Source organism: Podarcis erhardii, assembly GCF_964252035.2.
Source record: "Podarcis erhardii genome assembly, chromosome: 8".
Taxonomy (NCBI): domain Eukaryota; kingdom Metazoa; phylum Chordata; class Lepidosauria; order Squamata; family Lacertidae; genus Podarcis; species Podarcis erhardii.
In genome coordinates, this window is record NC_138499.1 from 66879054 (window position 1) to 66891853 (window position 12800).

Here is a 12800-nt window from a genome sequence, read left to right on the forward strand (position 1 = left end):
CTACCTATTGATCATGAATGGGATGGAGATTAAGCTTTTTTTTGCATGTGTCCCGTAGGTATGAGCGACACTGTAAAGGACAAATTCTCTACAGCGTTTTCCATCGTCGGTATGTTTTCATCCCACGCAGTAGGAAGTCTCAGCGTTTTCTTCTGTGCGGAAATCACACCAACAGTTATCAGGTATGGCCATGAAAAGCTCACTCAAGCTTGAGGAGACCTTCCGAGATCTCTTGTTTTTGCACAAGGCAGTCCACTGGTACCTTTTTGGGGTAGTTTTTGGGGAGGTTTTGGGGATGGACACTTTGGAACCAACTCCATTAAATGATACATTTAAACCCCCCAATTAGTAGTAAATGGTAGCTTTTGCAGGGAAGGTTCCATCGGTACTGCAACATGGGACAAAAAAGAGCTTTAAAAAAGAAAGAAAGATATATCCCCATGTGCTGTTTTCTGTTTTCAGGATGCACAGCTGAGTGGGAAATATTTGGGCCAGTTGCTACCCTCCTATCCCAGGGTTGATATGAGGATGCAAAGGCAAATGGACTTTGTGCCCTGAGCCCTTTGGATGCATGTTGGGATTCTGTTTTAAAATAATAAGAAATAAAATAAAGGTGGGTTTGTATATTTTTGGCTAGATCACTAGTAAAGCAAGCCGCTTATGGAATCATAGAATTGTAGAGTTGGAAGGCAGCTTCCTGCAGCCAATCAAAAGCCACACTTTGGTTTCCAAACATTTTGGAAGTCGAATGGACTTCTAGAATGGATTCCGTTTGACTTCCAAGGTACGACTGTATAGGGGCAGTAATAATAGTACTGTTCAGCCTTCTAAGATTGCTGCAAGGATTGCCGAGATTGTGAATTTTTCTGAATATGATAAAAAAGCACTACATCAGTAAAAACATAAATTAATTCACTTGCTATTGTTTCATTTTTGTTGCTTGCCACCTTGAGCTCTAAATAAGAAAAGGGTGGTATATTAATAAATAAGTACCATTCTTTCTCTGTATTAAATTAAGTTGTTCTTACTGATGTTAATAGGAAACACATTATTGACCTTTAGGTTAATTTTGTGCATCAACTCAGTTGGATTTTTAAGAGTGTCGTAGCTCAAGATGAAATTAATAGAAATCTTACCAGCACACACAGTCTTTTCAAATAAAGCAAGAACAAAAAGAAAAATGTAGAGGACGGAGGTCAGTCAATAGCATTTATTAGAACTTCTACTTCCTTTGTCACAAGCAAAGTCTGGTTGTGGACAGCTCCAAATTCAAGCATCCAGAGTGTTTTTTGTCTCCCAAAAGCTACAACACTGAGAGCTGCAGAATGGAGGTTCCTTGATATAACAGCATTTAGTATGCTGATGCCTTAGTTTTGGTTGGTTCCTCTGGTCCCATGCTGCCAAGTACTTTAGGCATCATTGAAGACTTCTAATTCTTTATGCCAAGGAGTTCATTTGTAAAGCTTCTTTCGGGCACTTAACAAAATGAAACTCCTAACCCTGCCACAGTAAACTTGTTGACGAAACAGCTGTGTGTGTTCTTGCTGCTACAAAATGGAACAAGAGAGGGGTTTTTTATAGAACAGGTTACCGTAATTTTGGGAAGAGCGAACAAAGAGTAGCAGGGATGCAAGTTGGCAAAATGGTGGCGGTATTTTGGCTACCTAAGCAGTGTCACTCACAGCCTGAGCATTTGAAATAGAGATAAGGATGTGAATGAGCCAAGGCAGTTAGCAGGAGCTTGGGGGTGTGCCCTAAAATGCCCCCCCTTTGTAAGTAAAGAGGAGGAGTTTTCTCAGGAATCCAGTCCTGGGAAGCAGGTGCAGCCCATGTACAGATGTGTACTGTGCCATTGTACATCACATCTGGTGGCTGGCCAAGGGAGGGGGAGCCATACGCAGCCTTCATCCACCGCAGCCAGATGGTGAATGAGGAGATGGAAGAGTCCCGCTCTGTTCAGCACTGGCACAACCTGCTATATTTATGCAAAGGCCTCCAGTCATCTGCATCAAACAGTGACATAATTTATTTACATTGGCAGCTCATTCTGGGGGCCGCTATTTGGACTCACTGCAGGGACCGAGTGCTTGCAATGAAGGCTTTGCTAAGCGCAAGTCCTTCATACTAGCAGTAGCACAGTGCTTACATCTGTGTATGCCAGTGGAACAGCAGCTCTCTCAATCTGCATTGGGTAGCCATTCATGGCTGGACTCTCCTAACTGGGACCAGGACAGACAAGAACAGGATAGTGTAAAATAAATCTGGATGCAGTTTTTATATCCGTAGGGATTTCCAAAGCGTGCCGGACTAAGCAGTCTTATGGCTCTGTCAGACGTCTGAGCCCACAGCAAAAAATAAAATAAAAAATGAAGTAGACCTGAAATCCTCTTCTTGCAGAAAAGGAGGGTGGGTATAATGTTTGTGGGTCTGATTTCTGAGCACTGAAGTTTCTCTTGGCAGGATTGGCCGGCCCGGGGGGGGGGGGGCAGTGCCATGCGTCCACTCTCCCAACAATGGTGTTGCTGCCATCTGCGGTAACAGGAGGTGGTGGCATAGATAATGGTGAGGTTGGGCCTGCTTGGGTGTGCCAGCAGGAGCGTTGGGTTGGCTTTGCATAGCCCTGCCTTACCATCACCCTGCAATGCCCCTGCACCATCCTGGTAAGCAGCCGCCGCTCCTGATTGGATGGTATTTCATTGTTAGGTCTTCAGTTTTTAGTTGATTAATCGGAGGAATCAGCTGGGGAAAAAATAACAGCATTTAGAGAGAACCTGTTAACATATTCAGAGCTTTTGACAAAGTTTATCTTTTAATCTATACAACTGTACTGCGAGGTCAAGATGAGCATCATAATAATAATAATCATAATAATCATAATAATAATAATAATTTATACCCCACCCATACGGCTGGGTTTCCCCAGCCACTCTGGGCGACTCTCAACAGAATACTAAAAACACAATAAAACATCAAACATTAAAAACTTCCCTAAACAGGGCTGCCTTCAGAGGTCTTCTAAAATCAGACAGTTGTTTACTTCCTCAACATCTGATGGGAGGACGCTCCACAGGGCAGGCGCCACTACTGAGAAGGCCCTCTGCCTGGTTCCCTGTAACCTCACATCTCGCAGTGAGGGAACTGCCAGAAGGCCCTCAGAACTCGACCTCAGTGTCCGGGCTGAACGATGGGGGTGGAGACACTCTTTCAGGTATACTGGACCAAGGCAGTTTCTCCCCATATTGCCTATGGCCAGTGTTGCACCTGAGACAGTGGTTTCCCTGATGCCATCTAACGAATTTCTGACAGAGAAGTGATTCATACTGGGCACTTTTTGTAGATAAGATGCAGCACTTTACCAGCTCTTGGATTAATTAATTTTAAGCACTATATTCTTTTAAAAATGTGAAGCTACCCAAGCCAAGGGTGGCAGGCCCTTGTAGAAATGGCATTCCTCGCTCTCACACATGGAATGGAATGGAATCTAGGACAGGGACTGCTGTGACAGGAATTTGTATCATCTGAAAACAAAGTATGATTCCTTCATCTGTAAATGTGTGCAGATTTCATTAATCAACTAAAATTCATCCAGTTGGTCAGCTGAGAATTCTTTAATCTGATGGCACCCTGTTGGCTGACTGACTGAATGACTAACTGACGGGAAGAGAAATATTCAGAATTTTAGAGAGGGAGAATGATAAAGGGCCGTAACTATAAAATGTCTTTTTCAATCACTGTGGTTCCTCGTTATTTTTAAGTGGCTCTGTATAAATCTGAGGAAAGCCTGCTCCCTAGTGATGACAAAAGAGAATTTCACAAGTTAAGTTTTTTAGCGATCTGGAGATAGAAAGTAGACTCTCGCTCATGAAAGCAACAGATGGGCAATTATAAGTGGTTGCCCTTTGTATATTACAGCCTAGCATAAGTTTCCTCCTTTTCCATCACTGATGTTATTGAGCGACGTTTGGTGAATTGCTGCAAATTTAAACTAGGCAACATATCCACACTAGTTTCACAATTATAAGGCTTCATTGTCTCTGCTTATTTTTTAAATGGCCAGGGTTGGGTTGCGTGGGGTAATTTTTACTCAAAGCATGCAGAATTTGGATTTTCAAGGGCATAAAAATTGATCCTTCTGGATTTTTTCCCCCAACTGGGTGTGAAGGGTAGTAAATATCTGGGGCCATTGAAATGGCCAGGTAAAATCTGAGTAAGATGAAGGGGTATAATTGACATGAAATTAACTCTGGCAGAACTCTTGGTTTTTTCCTTCAAAAGTGCAGATAACTTTGAGGAGTACCAATCGAAGTCTAACCCATTTTCATTCTTAGCTGCCTCTTACTTTTATAGCCCTTGCCACCCCCAGGAGCAGGGCCGTCTTACCCATAGGTGCTAGGGGTGCGGGGCACCCGGGCACCGGGATCTCAGGGGCGCCAGGCCAAGAGTCCAGGGCCCAAGAGTTGAGTCCGGGGGGAAAGCCCACCCATCAGTTGGAGCGCCACAGCAGGCTCTTCTGCACCATGAGTTTGGGGGCGACCGAGCCAGCGAGATATTGAGGTGGCCAGCCGGCCAGCTCCGCCCTCCTGCGCGCCTGGGACTGGGCACCCTGGGGGGGGGGTCACCGGATGGATCTTTGCACCCCGGTGCCGCATATGCTTAAGACAGCCCTGCCTAGAAGGAGGAGGAGACTAGCTGCTTAGTCCAAAATCTGAGCTATGTCCCATCATGTGCTCCCCCTGCCCCCCCTGCTAAAGATGAGCAAAATACATTCACAGTAATAATTATATTAGGAATTGAAGGCAGAGAATGTTAAGGTAGGATTGCTGGGGGTCCTCCTTGTTCCAAGAGGAAACTTAAATTATTACTATTATTATTATTATTATTATTATTATTATTATTATTATTATTATTATTACCCTGCCCATCTGGCTGGGTTTCCCCAGCCACTCTGGGTGGCTTCCAACAGAATATTAAAATACAATAATCTATTAATCATTAAAAGCTTCCCTAAACAGGGCTGCCTTCAGATGTCTGAATCATTTGGGACTACAAATTGCCATTTTTTGACACAGTTTAAGCTTGATTAAGTTCCCAGTGGGATCGCCCTTTCTCTGTTGAAAGGATGGAGGGAAGAACTACTTTACGATGCTCCAGGGCAGAGAGCATGATTTTGGAGTCTGGAGCAGCAGAAGGGTACACAGCCAGGCAGTGGCGTAGCGTGGGGGGTGCAGGGGGGGCCGGCCGCACCGGGCGCAACATCTGGGGTTAGGGCAAATCCACGGGTTAGGGGGCGCAAATCCACGGGTTAGGGGGCGCAAATTACTTGCCTTGCCCCGGGTGCTGACAACCCACGCTACGCCACTGCAGCCAGGGACCCATTCCTGTAGAACTTGCTAGCACAAAGTCGGACCTTTCTGCTTTTTGAGGTGCATTTAAAGACCTTTCAGAAGTATACACTATGAAACATGTAGAACTGTTGCTGTTGGCGTTTTAGTTGCGATGTTTTAATTGTTGCAAACTGCTTTGGGTTTCCTTATTAAAAAGAAGTTGGTGCATAAGCGAAGCGAATCGTTTCGAAGGCGACTCCGCCGTTCAGGGAAGTGCACATACAATTCTGATCCGTTTATGATGCCGTAACATTGCAAACTGGTAAATCTGCAACCAAACTTAGAAATAAGGCTTTTAAAATTAATTGAGAAATGGAAGAAAGAAGAAAAGGAAAATAAATAGCATGAATAAAGAAATTATTAAGTTAAGGTTGAGAAAAATGATAAGAACTTGTTGAGCAGACAACACACATTGGAATGCAAGAAGGGGAGGGGGGAGGAGGTCTGAGAAATAAGGTGAAAGAAGATAAGGTTCTTTAAATATTATGTGTTTTTAAATTGTTTTTCTTTTTTTGGATATTTTTTAATTTTTGCTTTTTGTTTTGTTATTATATGGAAAATTTCAATAAATATTATATATATATAAAAAAGAATCTGTAACCAAACTGATTTTTATCACCCAAATATATATATATATATATCTGCATGCTCGTTTCCACAGGGGTGGTGGGCTTGGCCTCGTCCAGGCCAGCGCAGGCTTTGGCATGCTCACGGCGCCCATCATGGAGCTCCACAACCAGAAAGGCTACTTCCTCCACCATGTCATCTTTGCCTGCTGTACGCTCATCTGCATCATCTGTATCCTCCTCCTGCCCGAGAGCAAAAACCAGAACCTGCCGGAGAACATTCCAGACGGCGAACATTACACCCGCCAGCCCCTCCTGCCGCACAAGAAGGGGGAACAGCCTCTGCTTCTGACAAACTCCGAACTCAAGGATTACTCTGGCCTCCATGATTCGGCTGCCGTGAACGACGGAGTGACCGAGAGCGTCACGGCCAACGGGATGAAGGCGATGTAGCTGGCCGGCTGGAGGAGAAGGCACTTTTGGTGTGGCAGTGCTTTCCACAAGAGGTTTACAGACCAGGGAAATTAAAGGGACAGATAAATGGGGGAATTGGACTCTGCTGCTAAAGCCACTTCTCGTAGGAATCTTTTGACTGGGGTGCAAATTGCTTTGGAACTAGTAATGGGAGGGGAATGCATCCTCAAAGCAACTGGCTGGAGACAAAACTGCCTGTCGGAACTTTTCTTTTCTTCCTGCCATGAAATGTTTCTATTTATTTTAATGATTCTCCCCGCCATGAAGCACTTTATTCCCTTTTCTCCTTTGTTGACCACAAACATGAAGCCGCGTTGTTCTCCGTAAGAGCAGACATTCCAAGATAGAAATCATGAGATTCGTTTTGCTTTTTATTGTCTCTTTGTGCTTTTGTTGGAGCAATGAAGCATCTCCTTGCTGCGACAAAGAATTCTTTGACTACTGGCGTTTTAGGTTCAACCAATTTCCTTTGTCTCTCCAGATAATCCAGTCCTCCCTACCACCACCCCGTCCTGCAGTTTACCTACTGTATAAGTGTGCATACAAAGTTCTCACTTAAAATTCCAACTCCGTTCTAGGCAGCAGAAATAGAGTTTGGTTAGGGAGCTGTAGTCTGTTTTTTAAAAAGCTGTTTTCTAAACTTGAAAAGTTGCAGTTTCAAGCCTAAAAGAAACCACTGCACAAGCAAACTACGGTTTTTCCAATGGAGATCAGGCATGTGGATTTAAAAGAGGAACATGTCTCTTTATAAGGAATTCTTACAAGTGTTTATTAATAATAATAATAACAATAACAACAACAATAAGAAATTTCTAAATTTGGTACTCAGTGGTAAACAAGGCTTTACCTAAAGTGGTTCTGACCTAACAAAGGTTCTAGGGACTATAAGGTAGTGCTTTTTCTATGAGAATATTTCCAATTTGGGAAGGGAAAAAGATGGCCAGAAGGGTTTAAGACTTGAACATGCTTGGTCCAGAAGTGGCTAGACTGGAAAGTTCTGTCTAACCCAACACTGGCTTAGCTACGAGCCTTCCCTGTCCCCCAAAGACTTATTTTAACGGACTAATATGAGCGATAAGCTGTAAATGAAATGATATGATAAATTAATGCTTCAGATTAGGGGAAGAGGAGATGGGGAATAATAAACCAAGCAGGCTCTTTGGATGTTTAATGGAGACCAGAGTGGTTTCCTTATGAGATTTGTAATAGTGTTTTTCCAAGAATAGGTTTGCATATTATCAGCTGGCTGCCATTTTCCAACGTGAAAGCTTATGGGAAATGGCCACTTGGAGTGCACCAAAATAAAAATCCCAAGTGCTCTTGTAGGATTTTTCCTCCCCCCCCCTCCCCCAAATGAACAAATGCATTGACCCCGTGTGGTTCACTTGGCTGAAAACAGACGTACCCTGATCCTAAATGTATTTAGACACTGAAATTCAACAGAGGTTGCTCCTGCTTAAAATCGGTTTAGGATCCGGATGTCAACGAAGCAAAAAAAGAAAGAGCAACCCACCAACAGCCCTCTTCCTTCCTCTTCCACCAAAAGCTAGCAACGATTTAAATGTTCTTAACACAAACAGATGTTGGCTGCTCAAGCCATGTTTGTTGCGCAAGAGCCTTGCAGAGCCAGCTTTGTGCAAGGATGTTCTGGAGTTGCGGCTACTTTGCTTATAGTTAACTATCCCCTTCCCCCCCCTTCCACTCAGACCATGCATTTGTGATTGCCCAGTGGTACAGCCATTTAAATGAGTGCAGCAGCCAGATGTGTGGTGACGTGTAGATCCATCCATTTGACTGTCACTTTGTTTGATGTACACCTTGCATTTGTGGGTGAAGAAAAGGGAGTCTTTTCCCCCTCGTGTGCTTTCCTCCCTGCCGTGACCCTTCTTTGCTCTATATATTGTCTGTTAACTTGCTTGTGTTTCTTCTTCCTTCCTCTTGTCAGGCTGCCTTTTGCATTCCTGCGACCAAGCCCACAAAGCGGCTTGTCACATAGCAAGTTGTGCAGCGTTTCAGTGCTGGCTTTTTGCTAGGAGGGCAAAATTGGCCTGATGTAAGAGGCAAGAATGTATGTACTTGAGAAGGAAAAAAATGACGTTGTTGTAAAGCTGGTAACTTTCACACAGAGGATGAGACACTCGGGGAAATCTTTCTCAAGCCCCGTTGAGGGAAAGACAACAACACTGAATAGATCAGTGGTTTATATATGTGTGTGTGTGTAATTTCCCTCCAGAAGTGCCACTACTGCATTCACCTGAGTGGGACTTGAAAAAGTGCGAGCCCCCTCTTTCTTACACTCTCTAATAAACTGTCTGGCTTCAACCACAAAAAGGCCATTTCTTCCTCTCCATTCTTCTTTTATGTCGAGACTATTACAACCTCGCAGTGAAAAATAAGGCCTCTTTGAATTGTGCAGTATTCATGTGCCAAATTTGTGTAACGCCTTTTATATAATGCTTGTTAGCAAGCGACCTATCAGGAACATCCTAGCATTTCAGTAAAATCTATGAAGTATAAATTTTCTCGTTGTTTTTAAACTAGAGTGGGGCCCTGAAAAGCATTTGAGAGAGAGGCAGAGAGAGAATTTGGTTATGGACGTGCAAAAGTTCCAGGCCAACACATAGAGCACTTTTGCAATCCTTGTGGTGCAAAACAGATTTTTAATTCCCCGTCTCTGTGCATATAGTCTTAGAATAGTGTAACGAATCATGTGGACCACATGCCAGCCTGTGGAGTTCATTGCATTTTAACGCCATTAAAGTCTTTGTTGTGCTCATTTCTTTCGCCTGCTGCGCTTTCTACTTTCCTGTTCTGATGTGATGCTCCTTAACTTTACAAACAAGCAAAAGCAAGAGAGAGGGAGTTTCTCAACATATTTAATGGACTGTGTAAGGTGATGGGAGCACTTGGTGATATTTTTTTTTTAAAAAAAGAATTATATAAAAATTAATCTTTCGATTTTTCTCCCCTTTTATTTATATCGTTGGGAATCTTACTTTGTGAGTCAGTACTTCACATTTTGTTTTCAGCTTATTTTACAGTTTTCCCTTGGTCCAGAAGCAAATGTTCATTTCCCTTCACAATAGTATTTTCGCTGAAGATACTTTAAACATTATTTTGATAGCGTCCAGTACCTCACGGTGCTTAACAGATTCAAATCAGTTTTCGACGAAGGGACAAGATTAGCACTAACTTACCATCCAAGCAAAGATCACTGCTGAATTCGCTGCACTACAGTCCTGTATAACTTGTGAAAAGTACTTCTCCACTGTGCCCTGCCAGGTGCTCTGTTCTGTAAGTCTCAGGCAACCAAGGTTTCTGGAAGCCCTGATATCTCCATAGCATGTAGCTGAACACAGCTCACCACCTAAAACAGTTGCAAGCTGTTACAGCATTACCATAATGTGATGTTGGCATCTCCGTAGGAACCAGGAGTCTCTAGACTGCCCCGTTGTTAGCTCCTCATTCGCATATCCTTTGTGTCCTTACGACAGGCCTGTCAGCTGCATATTGAAGCTTGTCGGCCATTTGAATTGGCTTTCTGTTTTCGCATTGGCTGTCTGGTTTCCATTTCACTTTTTAAGGCTTTGCAACAGTGTACAAGGGAGGCAAGGGACGCGGGTGGCGCTGTGGGTAAAACCTCAGTGCCTAGGACTTGCTGATCATAAGGTCGGCGGTTCAAATCCCCGCGGCGGGGTGAGCTCCTGTCATTCAGTCCCAGCTCCTGCCCACCTAGCAGTTCAAAAGCAAGTAGATAAATAGGTACCGCTTTATAGCGGGAAGGTAAACGGTGTTTCCGGGTGCGGCACGGGTGCTGGCTCACCAGTGCAGCTTCGTCACACTGGCCACGTGACCCAGAAGTGTCTTCGGACGGCGCTGGCTCCCGGCCTCTTGAGCGAGATGAGCGCACAACCTTAGAGTCGGTCACGACTGGCCCGTACGGGCCGGGGTACCTTTACCTTTTACTTACAAGGGAGGCAGGCGATGTTTTGTGGAAGGTTGTAGGGGCACCATTGGCCATGTGCCCTGAGACCTCCAGGTATAGGGCAGTATCTAAATTCAATTAATAATAATAATAATTCAGCCTGCGACCAGTATGTTTTGCACTTACTGCAAACCTGTTTTGAGCAGAGATTAAAAGGAGCAACTGTGTACATCACAAGCTTTGGCTGGGTATAAATAAATCAAGCAAGCAAGCAAGCAAGCATCCTCTGTTGCACCATCTTCATCTCTGCTTAAAAACAATCTTCTACCTCCAGGCTGGTCCTGAACAGTTCTTCCTTAGCAGAAAAAGGCTGTTCAAAGATCACCCTCATATGAAAGAAAGAACCAGATCATGCAACCATGCCTTCATTGGTAGTGTTTGCTGTTTGTTCCTTGTTCAGATAGTCCCCTTCACAGAGTCAGTGAACACTCCATTATAAGTAATAATTTGACATTGACCAGATATCTGGTGCCATGTCCCTCCCCCCCCCCCCCCGCTGGTAAACACAAGGGAAGAGTTCATGGGAAAAGGAAGAGTGTAGCAGTCACTGCAGCCTCAGTCTGTAGCAGTTGTGGTTTTCAGTCACCTCTACTGACTTCTAGCCGTGACTGAGGTGAAGGAGCTGAGTGCTTGAGGACATCTTGTGCTCAGGTCAGTTTCCGCTATGCTACCACAAGCCATACTAAGCATGTCAGTGGGGCTGTGCCAAAGACTGATTCAGCCTGTGGCAATGCAACTAAAAGACCAGCTTTGGCACACAGGCTGGCTGAAAACCATGGTTGCTGTAGGTGATGACCTTGGCTCCCGAACGCCTTACATTTTGGCTCCCAAATGCCGAAAACCCAGAAGTATCCTGGTTTTTTAATGTTATTTGGAAGCCAAACGTCCAACACAGCTTCCACGGCTTCCACTTGAGTGCAGGAACAGACTCCCAGAATGGATTAAGTTCGACAACCAAGGTACCACTGTATAGACCAAAGTCATCTCCCCACTTTTCTATGAGCCAAGATTGGTCAGTTTGTCTAGCTTTTTCATTTTTAAATTCAGCACTGAAATATTTTACTTAAAACCCATTTTAATAGCATTAATCAGGACTGATTTTTATTTAGGTTTTCTGTATCCATTTCTGTTACCAAAACACTATAAAGATGGGGTAGAAAGCAGTTGTGATGATGCATCCCCTATATGAGATGGGGATATTTTGAGATACAGGCTGCTTGATTATTACTAATTGGAAATATTTCATTTATGTTGCCAGTTTCAAAAGCCAAATAAAAGGGGGCGGGGAATCACCAAACTCAGAAGTGCCATTATAATGAATTCTGAATGTGATGTCAGGTTGCATCTGTAGCTGGGACAGAAAGAAACCAGTTAAGCGTGGCAGATCTTCCACACTTAATTTCTAAAAAAATGTTAACAAAACCTCATTTTTAAATGTACTGTGTGAAAACATTTTCTTGAGAATGGAGTAGTGTGCTTATGTCTGTAGTGGGTGAGATTTCATTCCCCTTCCCCTCAGTTTGATGAAGTTCTACTAACTAATCGTTGTTGCTCTACAGTTGTTCTTTTTTTTATTAAAATAAATCACGGGTGGTTTGGTGGTGCTTCATAGCACAAGCTTAAAAGTCAACTACTGAAGAACCGTCTTAAAAGCTAAATGTCTGCATGATGTCACATCCGTTGTACCTGCTGAACAACTTTGTATGTAAATGAACAGGAATAAAAGACATTGCCCCATTAGAAAAAAACAATACCCCACACTCGTCTGTCTTGCCAGTGGTACACTATCAACCTCTTTAGGCAGGTACCTGATTATTATTATTATTAACTGAAATATTTAAATATACCTGTGTCTAGTGTCAAGGCAACTTATAGGCATCCATAAAAGCGTGATAAAACATTAAAAATCATATCACACCTGCTCTCTATTGGATCCATCCCATCAGTTTTAAGAGTTGTAGCTCACTAACCAAGTACATGCAATCCTGATCCAGTCTCCAGCATTTCAGGGATATGTCTGGGAAAGGGATCTAGTCTAAGAACCTACAGTACCATAGCCAGGCACTGAACACAATACTGAGCTAGATTGGCCCCACTGCTTGAATCGGGCATAAGGCGAGTTCTCATATTCCCATCAAAGATGAGCGACAAGGCACTGCCATCCCTGCGAAACGCCAACCTATTAAACTTTTCAAACCGAGAGAGCCTTAGTCTTCATGACTAGTATCTCATTAAGCTCTCCTCCTCCATCCATGCTCACACAGGAGAACTTCCCATTTGGAAGTTCTTGCATTATCCATTTCTTTAAAGCAGCCTTCCTCCCTCAACCTGCTGACCTCTAGCTGTAGCTGCGACTACAGTTCCCACCACCCTTGGCTACTGGCTATGATG

At 43.7% G+C, this 12800-nt stretch overlaps 1 protein-coding gene across 3 annotated transcripts in view; it reads left to right on the top strand.

Annotated features, from left to right (window-relative positions):
* Window positions 1-12800, top strand: part of SLC22A23 (solute carrier family 22 member 23) — a 112933-nt gene that overhangs the window by 89060 nt on the left and 11073 nt on the right. For 2 of the 3 annotated variants that reach the window (XM_081873042.1, XM_081873043.1), the window contains 2 exons: window positions 59-182; window positions 6046-9200. In XM_081873042.1, coding sequence (XP_081729168.1) covers window positions 59-182; window positions 6046-6403 — 482 coding nt within the window. In that variant the 3' untranslated portion in view covers window positions 6404-9200. Of the gene's footprint in view, window positions 1-58; window positions 183-6045; window positions 9201-12800 lie in introns of those variants that run through there. The other variant, XM_081873044.1, reaches the window with a different exon arrangement.